The following is a 23,551-nucleotide window of genomic DNA, read 5'->3' on the forward strand; positions in this document are numbered from 1 at the left end:
TGTTTTATTTTATATCAATATAAGTACAGTAAAACGTACGATACAGCATCGCACGCGAGTGTGGTCTCGGATTAATAAATGTTCATTTAAATTGGGTCGCGCTTCTTTTTAAAATACATTAATTGAATAAATAATTATGTATTTCTTTAACCCTTGTATTTTGTTTGTCCATCTGTTATTATTTAAATTAACAACTAGATTTTTTTTCTCTGAAATAATCCCCACCCCTACCATCTAAATGGACCCCCGTCCGAATTGTATGAACGATATTAATTAAAAACTAGAACATCCGCGAATTGATGGTTTCGCCTTAATGGAATATTACAATGTATTGTATTCTATGATTTCATATCAATAAACTTAGTCGGGGTGACAAAAATGTTTTGATTTTTATCGTACATTACCAACATTCAAGGGTTAAAGAAATAATCATTATGCTTGCTAGTTATAAGTAAAATTTGAAAGTCAGTGATAAAAATTAACTGTGCTTAAGTAACGTGCGAAAAATACAAATTAAAGGTAAAAAAAAAAAAATAATAATAAATAAATTATATTAAATAAATAAATATCCTAAGTAATAATAATAATAATAATAATAATAATATTATCATCATTATCATCAGACAATGGTATGAACTTAAGTTAGGTACTATATAATAATATTAGGCCTAAATTTAAATAATACTATTACCCTGTTAAATAGAAGGATAAGGTAAAAACAAATTAACATAACGTTAAGATAATAATAAACTATCTACTAAATAATGAGCCATGTATAATATAATAAATAAATATATATATATATATTATGTTTGATAGTTTTTTTTTATTTCGATAGAGCAGTGATTTAAGATACATTTCTCGTCATATGCTGTTTATTGAGTTTTATTTAATTTATTACATTTTTTTTTTTTTGTTTGTTTTGATTTTTGGTAACTTATCGGCTCAACTATAGTAGTAATTTAGAAAAAAAAATGATACATTTTATATATATTATATATAAATATAATATATTATCCTATAACATTTATGGTACATAGAGTAGTTCTTAATGGATTTCTAATAAATAACTATTATAACGTATTATTTTTTAATTAAAAATGTATTATAATTATTAATATTTGTAACAGTAATATTATCATTCTCACTAAACGACAAATCCTAAAAATGAATACAACAATAATATATATAATCCAGAAACAGACCCTTAAACATAAAATGTAACTTTATTTCTATAATAATAAATCTTTTAACGAATAATTTAATAAATATAATAACTATCACATTGGAAAAAATTATGCAGTGATAATAATATAATTAATAATTTTATAATATGTATGTGAAAAAAAAATACTGACAAAATGTGAAAGAAATTAATGAGAAATTTTTACATAATTTCCCCTTTCGTGAAATGCCCAGTTCACCATACACGCTCTCAAAAAATGTCACCTACAGAAAAACAAATATTATGACCTATTTTATTTATTGCTTAAGATTATTTAAATTTTTTAGTTACATTTTGCACATCTTTTATCAAAACATGCATGTCTAAAACAACGAATATATTGAGCTAGTCGAAGGAACACAAGATCATTTAATAATAATCAAATTATGGTTTTTTTGGTTTTTCTCTTTTTTAATTTACATAATTAATCATATATATTTAATCTTATTGCGTTTACTCGTTTTTACTTACAATCTATCGAAATATAATCGGAAAATTGAGAGGGAATAATTAATGTTTTTAAATGGGGAAGACATAAATTTTGAGAAAATCAAGAACACATCAGGCTATGTACTTTTCCGGAGCAACAATATACTTCTAACAATATCACAATTTTTCATATATATTTTTATTTTATCTTTTAAAAGCTAAATAGTCATATATAGAACGAAAAATTTAACTTATTTTCATATTTTATCCATTAAATAAGTTTTATTTTTAAAAATAGACAATAATGATCTAACATCGACTTTTTTTTAATTATTCATTAATAATTATTATAAAAAAATATAATTATAAATATAATTAATAGAATGTGCTTTCTATGGTGTCAAGATTCGACACCCAAGTAAATTTAATGTAAATCTAAAAAAAATTAAGTTTTTTTTAAAACGAAATAATAAATAAAGTGTGTATACATTTATCAACAATATTATATTATATAATATACCGTTACGAAGAATTATCCTTTTTTTTTTTTATATATTTCAAACCTTTTCACAGATGTGCTTTACTTTTTGTTTTGTTAACCAACACAATATTCACTTTTACACAAAAACGTGCGCGCGCGTCCATATATAGATGTAATATACATGGAATACTCGCGCGATTCGGCCGGGATGGTAGTTGATTTAGTGGGACGTGGGTGGTTTTATGGTTATTTTGGGAGCAAGGTGGGGAGGGGGAGCTGGGGTTGTTGAGTATAGGGTGACAGTGGGTACGACGTTAGGGGTCGCCGTTCACTGAACGGTGTCCTCGATGTCCATGGCCATCTTGTTCTTCTTTTTATTTTTCTTGTGCTCCAAATTAATTTGATCGTTGGACGGATTGTCCCACGGCTGGCGAGTGCCGTTGCCAAATATCAGATAAATCGTACAGCAAACCATGTACACGACCGCTGACGTTATGAACACCACTCTCCAGGCTGCTTGGGTGGGCTGAAACGTTTAATGAGCATAAAAGGAAAAATTAGTATAAGAGTAAAATATATTTTATAATACACGTTATGTTATAGTAATATTATCGATCATCGTTGCATATAGGTATTATTATATTACACTATATTTGGGTTAGCATATCATGGCTAGCAGTGGCATCGATTGATATTACGATAAACTTTATACATGTTGTTTGGTATAATAATATTATATAAATAGTATTAAGCGCCCCGTGTGTTGTGTTTTTGGTTTTAACGCGATTGTATCGATATTGTATATATTAAAATTTATAATAATGTGTAGGTACATATAATTATTATAACGCATTATAATTTATATTATACCTATTCATGGTCCGGGTGTTATCCGGACATTTTTAATCCGGATTTAACGGGTTGTCATTGATTCGGGTTAAGTTTCTTATTTGGTATGGTAATTCGGGAGAGATCAGATTAACCATTATCCTAATTTGAATATTGAGTAGTATGTCTTATATATACATATATCACATACCATAACAATATCTTGAATTAAATTATTATACGTTGATGAATTAAAACTTGTCTCAGGGTCATATAGACCTAACGATATCGATATCGTTTTCGAAAACCAGAGTCTAACGTGGAAAGGTTAAAATCACATATACTTGTCATGCGTAAGTCTTATAACAAAAATATTGTTTGGTTTCTCTAAAATAAGATGAATATTTTGAGTGAGTTTAACCCATATAGTTATGATTTTCCCCACGAAATTCGATCAAAATATAATAGGAAAGCCTAAAGTTCAAACAATCAAACTCTGTGAAGTCTACAGTAGAGGCAAAGAAATGGTTTTATTCAATACTTATTTGTATGCACATAAATTGTTGTAATTAATCGGAAATAAATTGATAAAAAAAAAAAAAAAATATTTATATATGATTAGCAATAATATACTGAGCAACATAAATTGAAATAATAACTTCACAAATATGAATAAGGTTATATTATTAGTTATTATTTATTTTTATATTTTAGTATGGTTACTAAATGATTAAACTAATGCCAATAAAGATATTCATTTAAGAGGACATCAGCGCATATTTGTTTCCTCTTATATACCTACGTGCATTATGATACATTTTGTCTCAGATCAAATTGTATATTGTTATATTTAACATCACAGTAAAGTCATTGAACTATTATTACACATAAAGGCAACAAAATTATTTTATCTATCTTCCAATAAAATATGTCTCTCCTTGCCACAAAATAATAACATGCACTTTCGAATGGTTTTAGTACGAAAATTATATAATGACTCTGCAGGTGATTATCAATTTTATTTATACGTAAACTAATCACAAAAATAATGACTAATCTGTTGCCAGATTCAAAATCATTAAATCATTAAAATGATCGAAGAAATAAAAAATTTTTTTAAGTGACCCTAATTTTAAGTAGAAATGTAACCAATAACTAAAAATGAATTTTTGTTTGATAAAAATAATATGAACTTAAACTTTATAAAATTAAAAGTCTAAACAATGAAATTGACATTATTGATTGGTATTAATTTAAAATAATAGAAACAAAATTAAAAATTAAGAAGTTAATATTTTATAAAAAATTTTCCTGATAGAAGTGTCTTTATAGGTTATATAGGTAAAACAATGCAATTATTAACATCTAGTTTGAATGATTAAAGGTGAAGTTTTATCATCAGAAGATTGAAGTAATATTCATTTTACAGCTAATAGAGTTGTTAACACGATTTACTGCCTTTCCCAATCTACCTTTGAGTCTATAAATATGACTTTTATATCACGAAAATGAAAGGATTAATATTAAAGTAAAATAAAATAAAAACTGGGTAACTGCCATGACAAGTGTTTATTATTTTATTTCATAAAAAAGTTAATGATTTAAAAATAATTTTTATTTTACCACAATTTTTCAACGAGATATTTTGAATATATTTTTCACATAAAAATATTATATTATATATAACACATAAAACTGTTATTAAACGGCTCTAATTTTATAAATTAAAATTTTGTTATGAAAAAATATTTTAAGTAAAGTGCTTTTGAATAATATAACAATAGTAAATAATAAAATATATTGTGTACAAGGCCTTAATATTTCCATTAGCCCATCATGCTATTGTTAAGATAACTTCATTGTGGTAAACAATTATTTTTTTGAATAAAGAAATTATTATTAATTATTATTAATGCAAATAGCATTTTACTAAAATATGGATTTTTATTAAATTAATTAAAATGACTTAAATATAATGCTTGATTAATTATAGTTATATTATTTAATTTTTATGTTAAACAGTATTAAGAATAATAATAAACTTTATGTATATTATATGTGTATGACACGCGATATGAATTTATTATATTATATTTTGAAAGTTCTTTAACTATATTATTACAGTTGAATATTCTTTGAAAAAAACGCAATTTAAAATATTGATTTAAGGGGCCTCGTCACCACATGGTTTTTTGTCAAAAACTACTATTTCTAATTCCAACAATACGTGTCGACAAAATAATATTTTAAGATTGCGTAAAGGAATAGTTTCAACGATACAATACAGAAGAAAAAATAAAGATAACGATAACGATTTACGAAATGATATTTTGAACTCAATTGATCACATTTTTGGACAACATAATAAATGCTCGTCTTATTTTTGCAACAAAGAAAATACCATAAATTATTTAGAAAAAATTAAAGCTACAGATTCACAATTTTATTATAATTTAATGCAACCTATTCGTTATTTTGTCAGACACAGCCGCAATCTAATGCACAATGTTGACAGTAATGTCGTCGAATCGTTGAACGGTATTATCGCTAAATTAATTGGTGGAAAAAGAGTTAATTTTGCCATGAATAGATCATACCAAGGCCGTGTTTCTGCAGCTACAGTAATTAAAAATACAAAACGCCCACTTTATTTCTTACACAAAACTTTATTCGAGCGTAGCCCTGGAACAAAATGTTTATCAATGAAGTTAGAACTGAAACGCCAAAATAAACAAAATCGTCAAAATGAAGTAAGACATAAAAGTTATAGAAAAAAATTGAAATTTCGAAGTGATAATATAGATTCATCGTATGGCGAAAACTCTCAAAAATCGGATATGACAGAAGAACAATACGAAGAAGAAAAAAAAAATGTTTTACAACTATTAAAGGAAATGTCAGCTAATCGTAAAATTATTGAAAGAGAAACTATTGAACAATCGGAATCTAAAATATGGCTTGAGTACAGAAGAGATTTTATTACTGCTTCGAATTTTAGACGCATTATTTGCTTACACAATGACACGGCATGTGATAGTGTAGTTAAAAGTATACTACATAAATCTGATATAGACTGTAAAGCAATGGAGTATGGGCATGGACATGAAGAAGAGGCTAGATTGGAATTGGAAAAAGTTTTAGATGTGCAAATATCAAAATGTGGTTTATTCACAGATTCCAAGGATTATTTTTTAGGGGCAACACTTAATGGTTTAATCGGCGATGATACATTAATTGAACTTAAATGTCCTTTATCAGCAGCAAATATAACGCCCGAAGAAGGAATATTTCAAAGAAAAATTACATTATGGAAAATTAATAAAAATAAAGATATTATAGTAATAAATACCAACCATAGATATTACTACCGAGTTCAGGGACAACTACACGTTACTGGACGAAGATTTGGTATGATAGCATATTGTACAAATGAAGGTATAAAATATGAAACAATAGAACGCGAATACGCGATGATATATTTTGGGATAACAAGATGTTTCCGAAACTAAAAATGTTTTTCTTTAATTGTCTACTTTCTGAATTGGTTGATTCCAGACATACCAGAAGTATGTCAATAAGAAACCCAGCTTATATTTTGGAAGCAAAAACGAAGAAAGAAAAAAAGGGGATAAGCTACACATAATACTTCGAATAATAAGCTATTATACACTGTACATATTTTATTATAATTTTATCTAAATAATTTAATACTATTTTATCACAATTATTATAATTTATAATGCTTACATTAAAATTAATATAGCAGCTGTTTAATATGATTCGTTGTTTTCCCTTTTCAGCCATTATTATTTTTTTAAATTTTAAACCTTTATGTTAAAGCCTGTGTGTTCTTTTATTGGCTGATTGTAAGTTTAAAGGTAACTGAGGCTTGGGCGAGACTCGCGGAGTTATACTTTATACTAATAAAGGGCAGAATGACTTTTTTCCTACTAATGTACTACCTAATAAACAATACTAATTACGTTACACCGCAGACTATTTGCAGCTATTTATTATTGTCGGACAAGAAAACATAATTTTTGATATGCGATATTGCGATAAAGATTACGATTTACGATAATGATTACGTCTATCTGGACGATAGTGCCGAAGGAAGCGGTGCCCGCATTGAACCACACACACACACACTAATATTCATTTACGACTAAACATAGATCCCGGAAGGCGACGCAATGATTGAAAATTGCCTAAACGTTGCTCCTTAAATATATGGTATAGCGAGGCCCATTAAATAGGAACACATTTGTTCGTACTGTAAAATATGTATATTTGCATGTACATTTTATTTTAAATATTTATGATTTATTAAGGATTATTGTATTTTAATATTATCTGTTTAAATCATCAATACTTTTCAGTGCTATTTAAAGATTATTGCACTTTTTGATTGCCTAAATCGTTTTGACGAAATGTTATACCTGTTTGTAATTATCTATTGCATATTAATATGTGTATGCTCATTTATAAACGTACAGACGTATACGCATACATATCATAATATTATTATATGCATTTACTTTAACTTTGTAACACATCATACTATATATGCCATACGTATATTGCGAGTTAGATAAAGTTTTACAGTAATCCTTGCTATTTCGTATTGCAAAATTTGAATGTACTTTGTTGAAATACACATATGCACACACACACACACACACACACACTAACACATATTATACACAATATTTATTTATTATTCAAACAAATATTCAACAAATTCTTTGTATATGTAAAGAATACTATCTAAGATGTATTTTAGGTGTAAAATTAGTGTTGTAAAATCCCATTAGGTATATTGCATACATATATCCAATGCATATCGCATTGCGATCAATCGTTATAGAAGTTGAAAAGTAGTAATCAGATCAGTTTAATGCAAATTTATGATAATATCATGATAAATAAATCATTTTATTCATTCCTCACCTAGTTTAAAAAACATTATAGGGCAGTAAACACTGTAATTTCATTAAGTATAATTTAACATGCAAACTCTGTATGGAAGTTTACATGAAAATGTTGTAAAAAATATGCATTTGTAGCATACAATTTATGTTAATCATCACAAATTTGATGGAAAAAAAATTCCATTTTAGAACATAAACATATTTGTAATAAAGTATTTAAAACTTTCATTTAGTTTATTAGGGTCATAAAAAATAAAACCATTTTTAAATAGTTTCTATATTTTATTTCATATTGGAATTTTGTTAAAGATGCACAGAAAACTATCTGGAATTTTATAGTAGCTTTCCCAAAAAACATGAAAAATACTATAGTCACACACTAATCACGCTTAATACATTCGATTTAACAAAAGACACGTTAATTATATAATATTTAAATCAAAATTAATATCTTATATAAATACTTGAGATTAACACAAATAATATTTTATTTTATTTACTTTTTACCATATAGACATAATAATAATACGTGGAAATTTTCTTAGGGTTTTAGAATTTTAAATTGATATAATTTACATGATATAGTTAAATACAACATTAATTAAACGATGTTTCATGGATGATTCAAAACGATTAACACCTACCATTATTATTTTCATAATTTAAGCATTCATATTTTTTAGATTTTATTAATCAAGATTAATTATTTTATAAATTATACATTTATTTATGTCGGTATTACTAATTATTATGTATACGATTTTTTTATACAAGTTTAATTAAGTATCATATTTGAAGTATTTTTATCAAGCTATCTCGTTGAATATAGTATTATTATAGACTTAGCTTTTCAATACTAAGTCGTGGTATGATATAAGTCATATTGGCGAATTAGAAATAAATATTAAACTTAAAATATCTCTTATATTTTAAATATGTATTGTTTATATAAATATTAAAATTTTGAAAAATATTTGAATAAAAATATTTGTCTGATAAACATAATATAATAAGTAACTCGTCGTGTTAATGTATTAATATGCTATTGATTGCTTTCAAACACATTAATAAAAGGTGTACGTATATTATCTAAATCCTGCCTGTATGATTCATTGCAAAATAAAACCATTGAATATTTCAATGTAGCTAGGTGATTATTATAATATTATAATGTTTTAATATTTTATGGCTTAATTTTTTTATTTTTCAACTAAAAGTTTTTTAATTTAATATGATAAATTAAACGCATTGCTATGAATCAAGAATTACTTATTAAGAAGGTATTATATATTTTTACACGGAGACATTATTATACAAGGTAGATTTTTGTATTTTTGTACTCCCCTCATGCATATTAATTTTTGTTAAAAAAAAAGATGTTTTTAATTAAAATGTTTGTTTTTTCAAAGAAACTATATACTTTACAGTAATTAGTTGAAAAGTATATTTTCCTCCGTGTAAAAATACACGTATACTTTAGGCCACCAAACTCGACCATTATTTTTTTAAAGTATTTGTGTTCAGTCATTGGGTAAAATCTCAAAAACAAAAGAGTAAAAAAACAAAACAAACAATAGAATCGATGGATCAAAAACCTAAATGAAAAAAGAAATAGATAATGGCATTTTCACCTTCAAAGTTTGATGGGTTTTGAGGTTAAGATTTTCTTGATACATCACTCATTACAGGAAATCAAGCGATACAATTCGCATTTGAAAGAGATAATAAGAATCATAGTTATGTGATGAAATCATGCCAAAATAGCAATGTTTTTTTCTCATTCGAATGATAACACTGCTTTTGACTGGGATATCAAATTATTCAAATTTTTATTATTTATTAATTTTTATTTTTTATTTTCAACATTTTATAACGCTTAATATGACTAATTATTACAGACGATAAATGGTACACCAAACATGATATTATTTAAATATGCCTATCTGCAATATAATTTAAGAGGTTTAAGACCTTAATTAATAGAAGTAATAAACTATAATAACGTTGCAAGGTGTTGACTAGCGTTCGCCGGCCATCACCTTTACGCAATATAACTTTCCACTTACCCTTTTGTCAATAACGTAGCCGGCAACGATCGGGGCCAATAGACCAGCTAAGTTGGCTAAGCAATTGGTCAGGCTCATCAGTATTCCGGCGAACCGCGGCGATATGTCTAGATGGTTGACTTTGAATCCCGAGTAAATGGCGCCATTGAGACCCACGCCCACGGTCAGTATGGCAACAGTTAGGTACGGATCGCAGCCTGTATAGGAAGCAGCGATCAGCGCTATTGCTGGACCGAATTGACCTAGAAACAGAGGATGGGAGAGAAGAAAAAATTAACAAAGTTCGACCCGATCATTTATTAGAACTATCGTCGTAGTACCGTTTTCGATACATGAACGATAATATACGCGTCAATAATAACAATATTCAACTTTTATCAGAATGGCGATGGCACTCAGAACACAGGGATCAGATTAGGGGTTGACTGCCGTTGGCCTAATACAGCGTTTTTGTAAGACTAAAAGTAGGGACGTAGGTGGAGCGGGAAAGCCGTCGTATGCCTAAGTGTCAGTTGAAACACTCGAGTCGGTCCTGATTCTCTGATTATGATAATAATAATGATAATAACAGTTGCCCGATGGCATCGTACGTATAATACATAATATAGTACACATTGCATATTCAGCAACATCAACGGAATCCCTTTATACACTAAAATATAGTATATTATGGTATATAATAATAGTTGTTGTACAGGCACTCTACGGTTTTCATATCCATCGTCGATCAATGTGTTTATTCTGTTATAAGCAGCAGTTTTAGCAGATGGCTCGTCGTCGAATTTCGGTCCGTAATCGGAAATCATTAAAGCGACCTCCGACCGGAAATTAGCTTTACGAACGTGTCGCTAACGATATTATAACCTCGGCGGCGGCTTCTGCAGTTATAATATATAATCCACTACTTTATTTTATTTTTTATGTTAACTCATCGCTGTATCATCGTCAACCGTATAATATCGGTCCTTTAAAATAACACAAGTTTTGCATATCTTACAGTGCCTTATTTAAAATACCTACAATATACATGTGCAAAGGATCTATTAAAAACTATCGAATTTCCTGTGAAAATATTTATTATTATTATTATTATTATTTTTATGTTTTTTTATTATTACTATTGTATCCATTTTAGATTTTGTTCAGTGTAATACATATTATCATCTAAATACCCTATTTAAAATTAATGTATTTTTCGTATAGTGATCGGAATTTCATGGCCTATAATCAGAGTTTTTGGATGAATATAATATATTATACAGCGTAATTTGCTCAAAACGCATTTTTATCGTTAATTAATTCCTTTTTGGATTTTTAAGTACACTTTAGGATCATGTTTTTATATAGTTAGATTTTTTATGCTGTTTAAGGAGTAACACTCTTTTTATTTAAAAATAGAATTACCCTTTTTAATGTAAATTTTTTATTGGATATTTTAATGTATATTTTGACACATTTAAATCGGAATTTGAACAGTTTCTAAATCAAGTAACTTATACACTAGCAATAATATAGTCCTTAGTAATACTTATAAAATATAAAATATATGTAACATTTAGTCCAGTTCTTATTTACATTTCGATACTCGGACAGTTTTTACAAATTTTACAACTGAATTAGATATAATAATATTGAATGGCATAATTTTAAAATCATCATCACCCACATATATTTTCTATCAGTTATCACGGGCTATTATCAACAGTACACTAAATTTAATAACTCAGAAACTATTTTCAAATTTTGATTGAAATGTATAAGATTTCAAAAAAATTATCTGATTTTATCATCATCGGACACAGTGTGCAAAAAAGTTATTTTTGATTTAAAAAAAACTAAATACCACCACATAAGAAATTCCTCGAAATTGCATACAACTCGAATTATTAAAAAACATGATTCTTGAATACACTTAAAGTTCTAAAATGTATAAGATTAAAAAATTCATTGTTAAAGAGAAAAAACGGTGGTAAGCATGCTTTTTGAATCACTCCGTATAAAGTACAATTATGAACTCAGAACACACCGGTTTATTATGCAATTTTATTTATTGATAGTTTGTTTTCATTTAAAACTGTATTGTTGTTAATAACGAGTAATTGAACACAAGTTCACTCATATGCTAATGTAAATATATATATATTTATTTAATTAAAAATAACTATATAGAAATTCAATAGATAAGTGAGATACTTTTATATGAAGAAATATGTACCAAAAAAATTATTTTATTTGAAAATCAGGCGTAATAAATTATTAAGAATTTAATTACTTTATAAAATTATGGGGTAATTTAAATTTAAATCTAGAAAATAATCAGTCCACCTTTCTTAAATAAGCATCTTTTATTTTTTTTAGACAAACGTTGATTTATTCATTGTCAGCTCTAAATGAACCTTACTCAGAACTTTTTATCGAATGCTACAAGTCATCAAACAAAGTCGAGTAACCTACCCTTAATATTGATGAGATGAAATGATTTAATTAAAAAATATTATTAACATAATGTGGACGAAACAAATAGGCTTATATTTTTAAATTTCCTAAAGAATAAAACTTATGATACTAAATAAATATGTAACTATTCAAATTCATTTTTAAAAATATACTTGAGCGGTTGAATAAAATATTAGAAATGTCAGTGTTGACCGTGTATTATATTTGTACGACTTATTATTATAACAATATTAATTAAAAGAAGTTTACTATGAACAAAAAAAAAACATTCTCTAAATGTTGCTTAGAATATGTTTTCAGTATATATTTCAGATTCTGAACGGAGTGATGAATGTATTGATTTTACAATGTGTGTTTTTTTTTTTATTTTTTATATTTTTTTTTTTATTTTTTTTGTGTGTCTGTCATCACGTTTTGGAGTAGTAATAACACTTCGATTTTTGACTTCAGCCCCTCTTTGAATAGGAAGATTCATCTAGTTGGTACTTTGAGGGGTCAGTAGTTTTCAAAAGCGTCGGGAAAAACCCTGAAAAAATAACGGAAAAACAGGAATTTTTACGCATAACCACTTTTCGACAAAATCGACTTTTTTATTTTGCTGTAACTCAAAAACGAATCATTGTAAATACTTGAAATTTTCACTAAATGTTAATATTATGATTATCTATTTACGATTAAATTTTCAGAATATTTTAAACTTTTTTAAGCTACTTAAAGACAATTAAAATGTTCGACTTTTCTAAGTTTTTTTCTTAAAATGCCGATAAAAAAAATTTGGCTGTTCAAAAAATCTTTAAAATTTAATACAAGGTTTATTATAAGTTTTACTTATCGTAGTAAAAAAAAAATCAAAAATCGTTAGTCACAATTTTTGTTTATAAGCATTTAAAGTTAAAAAATGTTTACGAAATATATTAAAACCGCGAAAATCATTGACTGACAAATCATCTCCGTTCAGAATTGTTTTCGTATACAATGATACCATACCTGTCATTGCATTCAAATTTAACACATCCATTAAAGTGACCAGTGACCTACTCTACATCTCTACTATACAGCAGAGCGATACCCACTTGCCCACTTTTTTTTTTTTTAACAATATTGATAAATATTTTAATAAAAATAATTTCTGATTTATAAATGTGCCTACAGCGTAATTTTGTTATTTGAATATATACTAATAATAATATAATACTGTGTTGTAGGAAAACATATTTCAAGTATTCATGATTTCTCATTATGTATTTTCATTGCTGTTATATTGTGATACTATATAATATATATATATATAAAGTTAATACAAATATAGGAATAATATTTTTTTTTTTTTTTTGCTACCTACATTAGCGATTTCCCTCGGGCTGCACTACTATAATCAACATTTCAAAATTGCTGTTGAGATTACCAACAACTGCAGTTAGGTACTGCTTTTGACGTCACACGACTATCATTGGACAAGACTTATATCGATTAATATTGTGCAAGGTAACTATTTGTTTTCATCTAGTGATATATTTTTTTCGCAATATTAGAGAGTTTTATCCCGAAAATAAACTGTAGATACATATCAATAAACATAAGTTTATCTATTTTTATAAAAGGTGTGGGTATAAACGATCTATAGTCAAGACTACCATAGTCGTGATTCTGAAATTTGATACATTATAGGTACTCCTATATCTAAGAAAGTGGATCTTGAGGAAAATTTTAAAATTTAGCATTTTAAAGAAAAAAATCACACAGATTTTATGATGCATAAAAAACAATTTTTTTTTTTTGTTTAAATAGGGTTGTCATAATAAGCTACATAAATAAAATATTTATTATAATTGTAAACAATTTTAGGCAGAATTTTGTAATTGTTCAAAATTAACCAAATGGCTGTAGTAAAAATATGAGTAATTTACTTTACTTTTAACAAAGTTTAAGACAGGATAAATCCACTGGTATTATTTAATTTTTCAAGGAGTAACACTGTACAGGATTAGCGTGTATATATATAATTATAATAGGAATGTATAATATGTGAAAAACAATTAAAATATCAATTTATTTTTATTGTTTCGATGAAGATACCTTATTCGTTTGTTTTTACATGGTTAATATTCGTTTTCTATCATTGTGACCTTACACAGTTACACCGTTATAAATCATTGTGATAGTGTTAATTTTATTCATAAAAACTACAATTATATCACACCGTGAATTGATATTATTTATATTCAAAATAAATTAGTCAATAACAAGAAAATTTTTTTTTTTAATCTAAAAAAATGTAAGTTTAAACTCTATTTTATTTTATGGAATACAATTCATAATCGTCTTATATAGGAAGTTAAATAAGTTGAATACGTTAAATTAATTATAATATCTGTTGTTTTGAACTGTTTTAAATAACAATTCGGGCGTGGATACGGCATATAAATGTGTGTCTGCGAATAGAAAAATGTCATTTATAGACGCATCGTTAGATAACTACAATATGTCACGGAACGGCGATAATGATACCTTAAATGCATGACTATTTTTTACGAAACCACATTCGCCTACTTGAATATGGTATGCACGTACGCATATATGGTCGCAAGTCGAAATAATATCTCAAAATAGTATACTTTCTTTTTATAGGTCTGTACGAAAATACACACACATTTTATAGTATAATAATATAGGTAATAAGGTATAATATATGTATAGTTTATACAGAGTCCTCCGCCAAGCAGGATTTTACTTAGATTCATAAATATTTTTAAAAATATCATCAGCTTAATAATGTACAGTTAAAATAAATGTTTTTGATTTAAAAAAAAAAAAGAAGTGTATATCGTCAACGCTCTTTAAATGGTATAACAATTTATAAAATATTTTAAAATATTATTTTAAATATTTATCAAACAAATCGAAAAGTCATGATTTGAATAAACTAATATTATTAAAAGACGAAATGGTGGTGAACATACTTGGATAATCATACTGTGTATAGACGAAAACGCTGAAAAAAATTAACTCGATTTCCAACCAATGACATTTAAAATCTGATACATAAATATTATAATACAGTATCATAATTTATATATTAAACATTCAAGTTTAATTTTTTATACATTTATTCGTACCAGGTAACGAACAAATGTATCACACATTATTTTAAATTGTTAACGATTTTCGATTAGGTATCAATATTTTAGAAATCTGGTAAACGGTAAACATTTTTTATTCGGGCTCGTGAATTTTTTAACAACCTTGAAAATAAATTAAATGCAGACAGCATGCTAACATTTTTCGTTTTTCCTCGAGGGTACAAAATTATATTTTCCCGTCTAAACGTTTTCTATGTGCTTAACATGCAAAATGTATTATACATGCGTATATTATAATTTGATAAGTTCTAAGACTTCAAAGCCTTTAAAAAGGTTTGTTCTATACAAAACCTCCTCAATACGGTCTGCACTTTACAAACATATTACAACATTGATGGGAAACTCTTTCCGAACGTTTACCTTATTAGTTTATTTATTTAGTGCAAAATCGCGCCGAAGGTCATAAAATGCAATTCAATACAAAGAATCGGCTGTTTAAATTAATTATTACCTATATGAGACGCTGTTATTAAAATATGTACCCACCAAACCCAAGATACGAGATCAAAAAGATCAATAATAACAATAAACATAATGTTTAAACATTCCACCCGCCATCTGCACATCGGTTCGACGTCGCATATTATTATCACTGGGTGAATATCGTTATTGTAACCGTAAACCAGGTATTGGCGGTCGGTAAAAATGAGTTATTGTGGTTCTTACCGATAGAGTTGACAATTTTTCGAGTGACAGTGTGCGTGAACTTTTCCGAGGAGATCATCATGTCGGCTATATGGCTGGCCACCATTGAGAACACCCACATGGCGAGGTACGGCAGTGACGAGTACGTTCCGTTCTATCAAACAACAAACGAATGGAAATGTATATCGATTACCGGAGAAGTAGTACAGGTAAATCAATAAAAACGATGATAAAGTAAATAACCCCTCCCTCCCCTCATCCTCCTCAACAGTGGTAATATAGCTCTAGTGTCCTATAATATTTATACAACACAACAGTGCGTATACACACATACGTAGATAATGTAATAAAATATTATTATAGTTTTATATATATATACTTACAGCTTTTATATTGAAGTGCAACACTTGTTTCATGAAAGTCGGCAGCTCGGTCATGAGCGTTTCGTATCCGTAATTTTGACCCATGTGAGCGACCAATATGGCCCAGAACGGGGCCGACTTTAATATGCTTCTCCACGGCACGGGGGGAGACTGGAAAATAAAAACAACGAGTTCTGAGAAACGGGATTGCGCTTATAAAAGTTCCGCCGAACAATAACATATCTATTGTGCTGTACTCGTTGCTTGCGCACACAACGGCCAAAAACCCATTGCCCGAGACGTCATAACGATTGCATATTATACGAAATACTACAATACAGTGCACTTGCGCATGACTATTATTGCGCGTAGCCGCTAAACGAGAATAGTATAGTTTTTATGTTTTTAAATAAGGTAAAATAAAACGATTCGAATTTCCGTACATCATAGTTTATATTATATAATACACTCCAAACAGTACTTGCGGCCATGCCTAATGTGAACACGGGTCACCTACGAATGTATATTATTTTGCATGTCCGCGTATTTAATAACAAACAAACAAACAAACACATTGGTTATAATAATATATTATTTGGGAATGCTATTGTTTTTTTTTTTTTTTTTTTTTTTTTTTTTTTTTTTTTTTAATCAGTATGTGTAGGTATAAAGTTTATACGATCAGTTATTTTCAAAATAAATTATATACTATGATATATTGTTATATATTCCAATGAATACCGTATTTATTTAAGGAATACATTATACTTTTATATTTAGTTTTCCTTTTAGGGCATACTCTTATTTATATTTATAATTATACAAATTAATAGTTTAATGAACATTGTACATAACTTCAAATAACAAATTTCTGCATAAATAAACAGAGACTCAAAGACATATTTTATGTTAAAAAAAATATGCATAATAATTACAAAGTAAAAAAAAAAATGTATTAAATGCAAATAAAATGTTAATTATACAGACATCATGACTCATAAGAAATGTTGAGATAATAAATACATTAAAAAGTAAATTGTTTTTTTAAAACAATCGTTTTTCTTTGACGATGAAGCCAATAACGTTTTTTATTATTTTAATTTATCAAAAGTTTTTTACAAAAAGTGTAATACAAATATTTTTAGTCACATATAGCTTTATTTATTAATTTTGTTCAGTGCCTTTTTTATTATAATCTGTTAAAATAAAAATCAAGTAATTAATACAACTATATTCTTATGTATATAATAAAGTAATATTTTAAGAGATATTTTTTTAGTTTCACGGTTCTACACATAATTCATGACTTATAAACTATTATTTGTTGTAAAACAACAATTTTATTAATTGTATATAAAAAATATCTTCACGTCATATGTAATTCGAGAGATTATAGAATTAAATTATATAAATAATGATTAAAAGTTTTATTTGAATCCATAAATCATAAATTATAATCAAGAATCAAGCATTGGACCAATACTAAAAAACAAAGATTGCAAAAAAAAAAATTGATTAAATAATCAGAGGAATTGAAAATAAGGTAACGGGCTTAATTGTGTAAAAAATGTTACAAGATTAAATTATATTTTATTCATAAATTCCGTAATTAGATTCACTAGTCGAGGTTCAACGATATCAAAATACGATGAATTTGAGAAATTAAATTACAAGCATAGATAAAAAAATAAACAATATGATAAAACCGCATTTAGAAGTAGAAACGTTAAAGGAAAAATCATAACCCAAGAAAAAACATAAACAATATCATTATTTAGGACACTGATAAATTTAACACACTGCAACTCGCGCCGAAGTTGATCCCCGGGAGCATAAATAAAATAAATAATGAACGGAGGTGTTCCTCTTACCGTTGTATCTGTTGGAGTGTTTATATAATGTATATCCAGTGAGTTACGGCGGAGAGAAAGCTTGAAAGGAAATTTCATACTTAAACGGGATATCAAAAGTAATTTTTTGTTGATATAAGGGTTTATCATATTTTAAAAATGTATAACATTAAGCAAATAAAAATAAAGACATTAGATATGTAAAGTATATAAAAAAAAAAAAAAAAAATTGGAAAATTTAGTTGATTAAGGTTTTTATATTTTGTTTGTATGCAAATATTATAGAAAACTATAAAAGATCAAGTAAATAAACTTGAATAGTATAAACGGATACATGCACGTTACATAATTTCCTACCTTACTAATTTGTTTAATAACACTCAACAATATATCAATATTCAAAATAATAGCATTTTTCGGGTATATTATTTCGATCAATTCAGCATAATTTAATGTTCTCCGAATTTCCTTTTAGTTCATCAAATTGCCAACGGTAGTTGTTTTATTTTGCGCGGAAAATAATAATTATTATGAAAAAATAGATGATTTAATTAAAAATAATTTTAATAAAAACGAATTAGTATACCAATAGAGATAAATAAATTGTACATATCGTGTGGCAAAGGATTCGTCCATAAAAGGTGACTAGCTATAACTCACTTAACAAACTGTACATTTTGTTCTAATGTTGAATAAAGATATTATTACGTTTTATGCTTTTAAATGTGTAAATTTCGAATAAGAGTTCCACCTAGTACGAGGGGGTTGATTAATTTATAGGCTGAAATTCAATTCATTTGTTGGGATATCGAATTATATTGTTTGACGTCATACGGTTATATGACCTTCATCAACATTATCAACAATTAATATTTACGAAATATTTTATTGAAATCTAAACACAATTATACTAAATATATAATACTTAAATAAATTAATGAATGCCAATTTTATAAATTTATAATATATTATGTTCATTTCATATTTTGTTAGACACATTAATATATTTTATGAAATAAAACACAAGCTATTAAAAATATTATCAAAGCTTTAATAAGGCGACAAAATAGTTACAGCTAAAAGTTGTCAATTACAAGACTTACACTTCGAAACATTCTTTATTTCTTTAAGTATGTCTTAAATACCCTTCAACAACGGATACAAGTTTTATTAATTAACGTTATTGTAAGACTTAGCATTTTGACAAATTATGACCAAGACGAGTATTTTATTTATGCGCACAGAACAAATGATAAGTGAAACGCAAAAAACAAAACCATACAATGTTCGTATAATCTACTTTGTGTAATATATTGAGTGAAAAACGTTAAGCTCCTGTCAAACTGAATACCGTAATAAAAAGAAATTTTATTCAACGCTAAAAAGCTACTGTTTTGTGAGCTCGATTATATTAAACGCACGATATTGTAAACGTCTATATTATTTATCCTTGACGCGTTTGATCTCGTTTAATAGGTATTTTTTATGGATTTCGTAATTAGACGTAATTTATTAAATATACGCCTGCAGTTGAGTTATTATATTTCCCGTAAATTAGTTATTTTTTATGTGTAAACATCAATAAAAATGGCTAACGGAGAAATATTATCACCAAACTAATAACGTGTTAGTTCATAAACAGTGCTTTGTCGAATACGATATAAATCTCGTAATCTAATATCTCATTATTAATAATAAAGATAAACTGTGTACAGCAGAATTTTATTTCCAAATAATATTATTATAATATATTTAACAAATTATACGCACATACTATTCGTGCATAATAACGTAATATTATAGGCACGACAACGACTATTAGTTCTATTTCGAAGCGATCGCGATGGATATTATTATACACAAACATGATATATAACATTTGGACAGAATACTATATTGTATAGTATTAATTATAATATCATGTTTTGCGAGTAAATAATACCTACGTCCGATAGAATTTTAATTAATTATTATTTACATATCGGTTCTTGTGTTCAGCGTATACGGTACCGACACGAGTTTCATAAATATTCCACAACCACCCACCATGCACGGGGATGTAGGTGCGGCGCGTCAGAGGGTCAGTGTTCAAAACGAGGATGTGTGTGTGTGTGTGTGTGCTTGCAATACCTCGTGATCTGTGTGTGTGTGTGTATATGTGAGTAGGTTATGTATATTTTATCATTTGAAAACCAATAAATTCCGGTAGTTTAATTGTTATTACCGTTCTACCACGCGCGCCAAAATAGTTGTAATACACTCACGGACACACCAGCAGCTCCCCAAACGGAACTAATAATGTATTTCCTCTCGTCATGCGGTATAGTGGGGTGAGATTCCGGGTCCTCGTGTACGAGCCACAAAAATGCGACGGACCACAGGGTGCCGATTGCACCGAACACGTAAAATATCGACGGCCATCCACCAGCAAACCCGTACTCCGAAAGTACGCCACTCAGTGGCATGGAAATAACTGTGCCGAATTGCGCCCCTGTAAAGTAAAAAACAAATTATTTTATGATTACGGTTGATAATATTATTGGCCAAAAGATAATATTTTATTGTCGAATACTGAAATCGGTGTACTCGCATAAACGATCCGTTATATAATATGATAAACTATGCAATGATTCCATTATGTATCCTGTGATCCTGCAGTGTAACGGTGTATTGGAATAATATTATAGTTTTATAATTGTTTCGTAGTGATTATGATATTTTATGGATATTTTTGTAAAAGTTCGTTGCATTTGAAAGTGTTCAGTAATCTATGACTAATTTTTTAAAACTTTAGAAAAACAAAAAAAAAATGTCGGTACACATATTTATCCTATAACAACACTAAACGTCTATACTGATATGCTGTGATAAACTTTTGTGTTGAGTCACGGCCATTTCACAAAAAAAAAAAAAAAAAACGAGTATAAAAATTCCAGTTATATTAAATTAATCAAAACATAACGCACCTATTCAATATAGAGTACGTTAGTTGAATAAGTAAGTATAGCCATAAATTTAGGATTAAATAAACATGACTTAAATTGTATACGCTTAAATTAACAAGGATGACTCAGCAGGATATTTCAATGTGTCACTTTAATAAGTTTAACTCTTTTAGGGATTACGTTATAATTTTAATGTTCAAAAAAAAAAAAATAAAACCCCGAGAATAACGACCATATTATACTTGTAAAGGTACTACCACTAACGTTGGTAACGAGATCACCTACAAGTACCTATTGTTGTTTCACGCGTTTAAAAAATGTGGCGTTCTTTTATTATCATTGATGTTTTTTTTTTACAAAGACATAAAACATTTTTTTAATAAAATTGCATAAAATAAATAGTATAGGATACACTACTGTAGAATTTGGTTGTACCTAAATATTGGTGGTATAAGCATAGCAACTAACCTGCATAAACGAATGCTCCCATTCGGCTTCTCTCGTTCGGAGGGATCCATTTGGCGAGCAAGGCGTGTGTACAAGGAACTATGGGTCCCTGAAAAAAAACAAACAAGACAAACAGCCATTAGAGTCTATATTAGACGTTGGAAAAATAAAATACGGTCTATAGCTAAAGGGTAGAGTAGGTAATATGTATACGGTCATTAATCCGTTTTCCTAACCACGTTAAATTTTTGCGCACACCATTTTCACGAAATCAACACCATCTGCTATCGGAGCACGACAGCTCGAAATTTAAGAAACTTTTGTCAATCCCGAGTTCCAAAAACGTCAAAAGCAATAACTAGGTCACGTGTATTTCGTATAAATGAACTCCACTCCCTCGCGATTTGTCAACACCTTGGTAATTGAAAAATAAATTATTATTCGGTTTAATATCGGATGTTTGAATCCCGAAATAGTATACATAATACAATAAGTATTATGTATGTATATATAGGATATAGGTAAATAATATCAAAATTATAGTTTTTAATTTAGTTATTAATTAAAAAAAAAAAAAAAAAAAAAAAATGATATCATTTCAATGTGGATATTATTCCATATGTATTTTCATTGTTTGTTCGATGGAAGAGGAAAAATATAAATTTAAACGTGGATATACAGGTGGGATAAAATATATACATGTATAATGATTTCAATCATCCCGTGAAGTTAGGTTAAAAAACTCGTTAAATTTATCACATTTCAATATTTAAAACCCCCGTGGGAACCATTCAGAACATGTGCGCCATCTAGATCTTCCGGTAAATCCTACCCACATCAATTATAGGCAATAGTGAAAAAAAATACATCTGACTACGCATATTGCATAAACACGTTAAATATATTTTCTATGGTTTGAGTGTTTTCCATAATTTATAATATTTCGTATCCAATTGGGTAAAAGAATACATTTTTCAAAGTGTTAAATATTCTATTCAACCAATAACTGCTGTTGGACGCTCGCTTACGACCACTCTTGGGATTCTAAAAAAATATGTACCTACTGTCTTACTACTATATATTTTATTTGTATTCATTCGCTCGTAGAAAAAATAAATAAAAAAAATCTCAATAAAAACGCAAACACAAATTAATATTTATTGAGCAAAGGCATATAACTAACAATATGATTTCACCTATTTCCACTCTTACTGTGTCATATATATGTATATTGTATACACATCGACTACGTTTTGAATAGAATAATATTCTGAATGTTGTATTCCTATAAACATAATCTATTTCTGTAAATAAAATACTACGTCATATAATTTTATACAGCGAAACTTACTTCTCCGAGCCCCTGAATGAAACGTATGGTGATCAGGGAAAATATGCCGAAGTTGGCAGATAACGGCACCAAGAAGCCGAACACCGAATTTATGAGCATGCCAACGCCAAGGAAATACTTGGCGCCATACTTCTTCGACAGTATCCCAAACGGTATTTGCGTTATAACGTAGCCGTAGAAGAATGAACTGAGCACATAGCCCTGTTGGGACGTGCTCCACAAAAATGATCCTTCGTTGGACATGCTCTGAAACAATAAACATATAATATTATTATAATAATGCGTGCATTTTCCAACGATTTCATATGAAAACAATAGGTTTGGAAGCTTCGTATATATTATTATGATATCAATTATCAATTATCTTTGATTGGTATTATTTTAGATAAAAATA

At 27.7% G+C, this 23,551-nt stretch overlaps 1 protein-coding gene across 3 annotated transcripts in view; it reads right to left on the bottom strand.

The window, feature by feature from the left end:
• Positions 1–1,243: 1,243 nt before the first annotated feature.
• The window catches only part of LOC113555022 (putative inorganic phosphate cotransporter), a 74,146-nt gene continuing 51,838 nt past the window's right edge, over positions 1,244–23,551 (bottom strand). For 2 of the 3 annotated variants that reach the window (XM_026959300.1, XM_026959298.1), the window contains 7 exons: positions 23,158–23,403; positions 21,828–21,915; positions 20,679–20,905; positions 16,586–16,735; positions 16,224–16,356; positions 9,961–10,202; positions 2,464–2,661 (listed from right to left, as the gene is read on the bottom strand). In XM_026959300.1, the coding sequence (XP_026815101.1) occupies positions 2,464–2,661; positions 9,961–10,202; positions 16,224–16,356; positions 16,586–16,735; positions 20,679–20,905; positions 21,828–21,915; positions 23,158–23,403 (1,284 nt within the window). Of the gene's footprint in view, positions 2,662–9,960; positions 10,203–16,223; positions 16,357–16,585; positions 16,736–20,678; positions 20,906–21,827; positions 21,916–23,157; positions 23,404–23,551 lie in introns of all 3 variants that reach the window. The other variant, XM_026959299.1, reaches the window with a different exon arrangement.

Source organism: Rhopalosiphum maidis, chromosome 2 (assembly GCF_003676215.2).
Source record: "Rhopalosiphum maidis isolate BTI-1 chromosome 2, ASM367621v3, whole genome shotgun sequence".
In the NCBI taxonomy this organism is placed as follows: Eukaryota; Metazoa; Arthropoda; class Insecta; order Hemiptera; family Aphididae; genus Rhopalosiphum; species Rhopalosiphum maidis.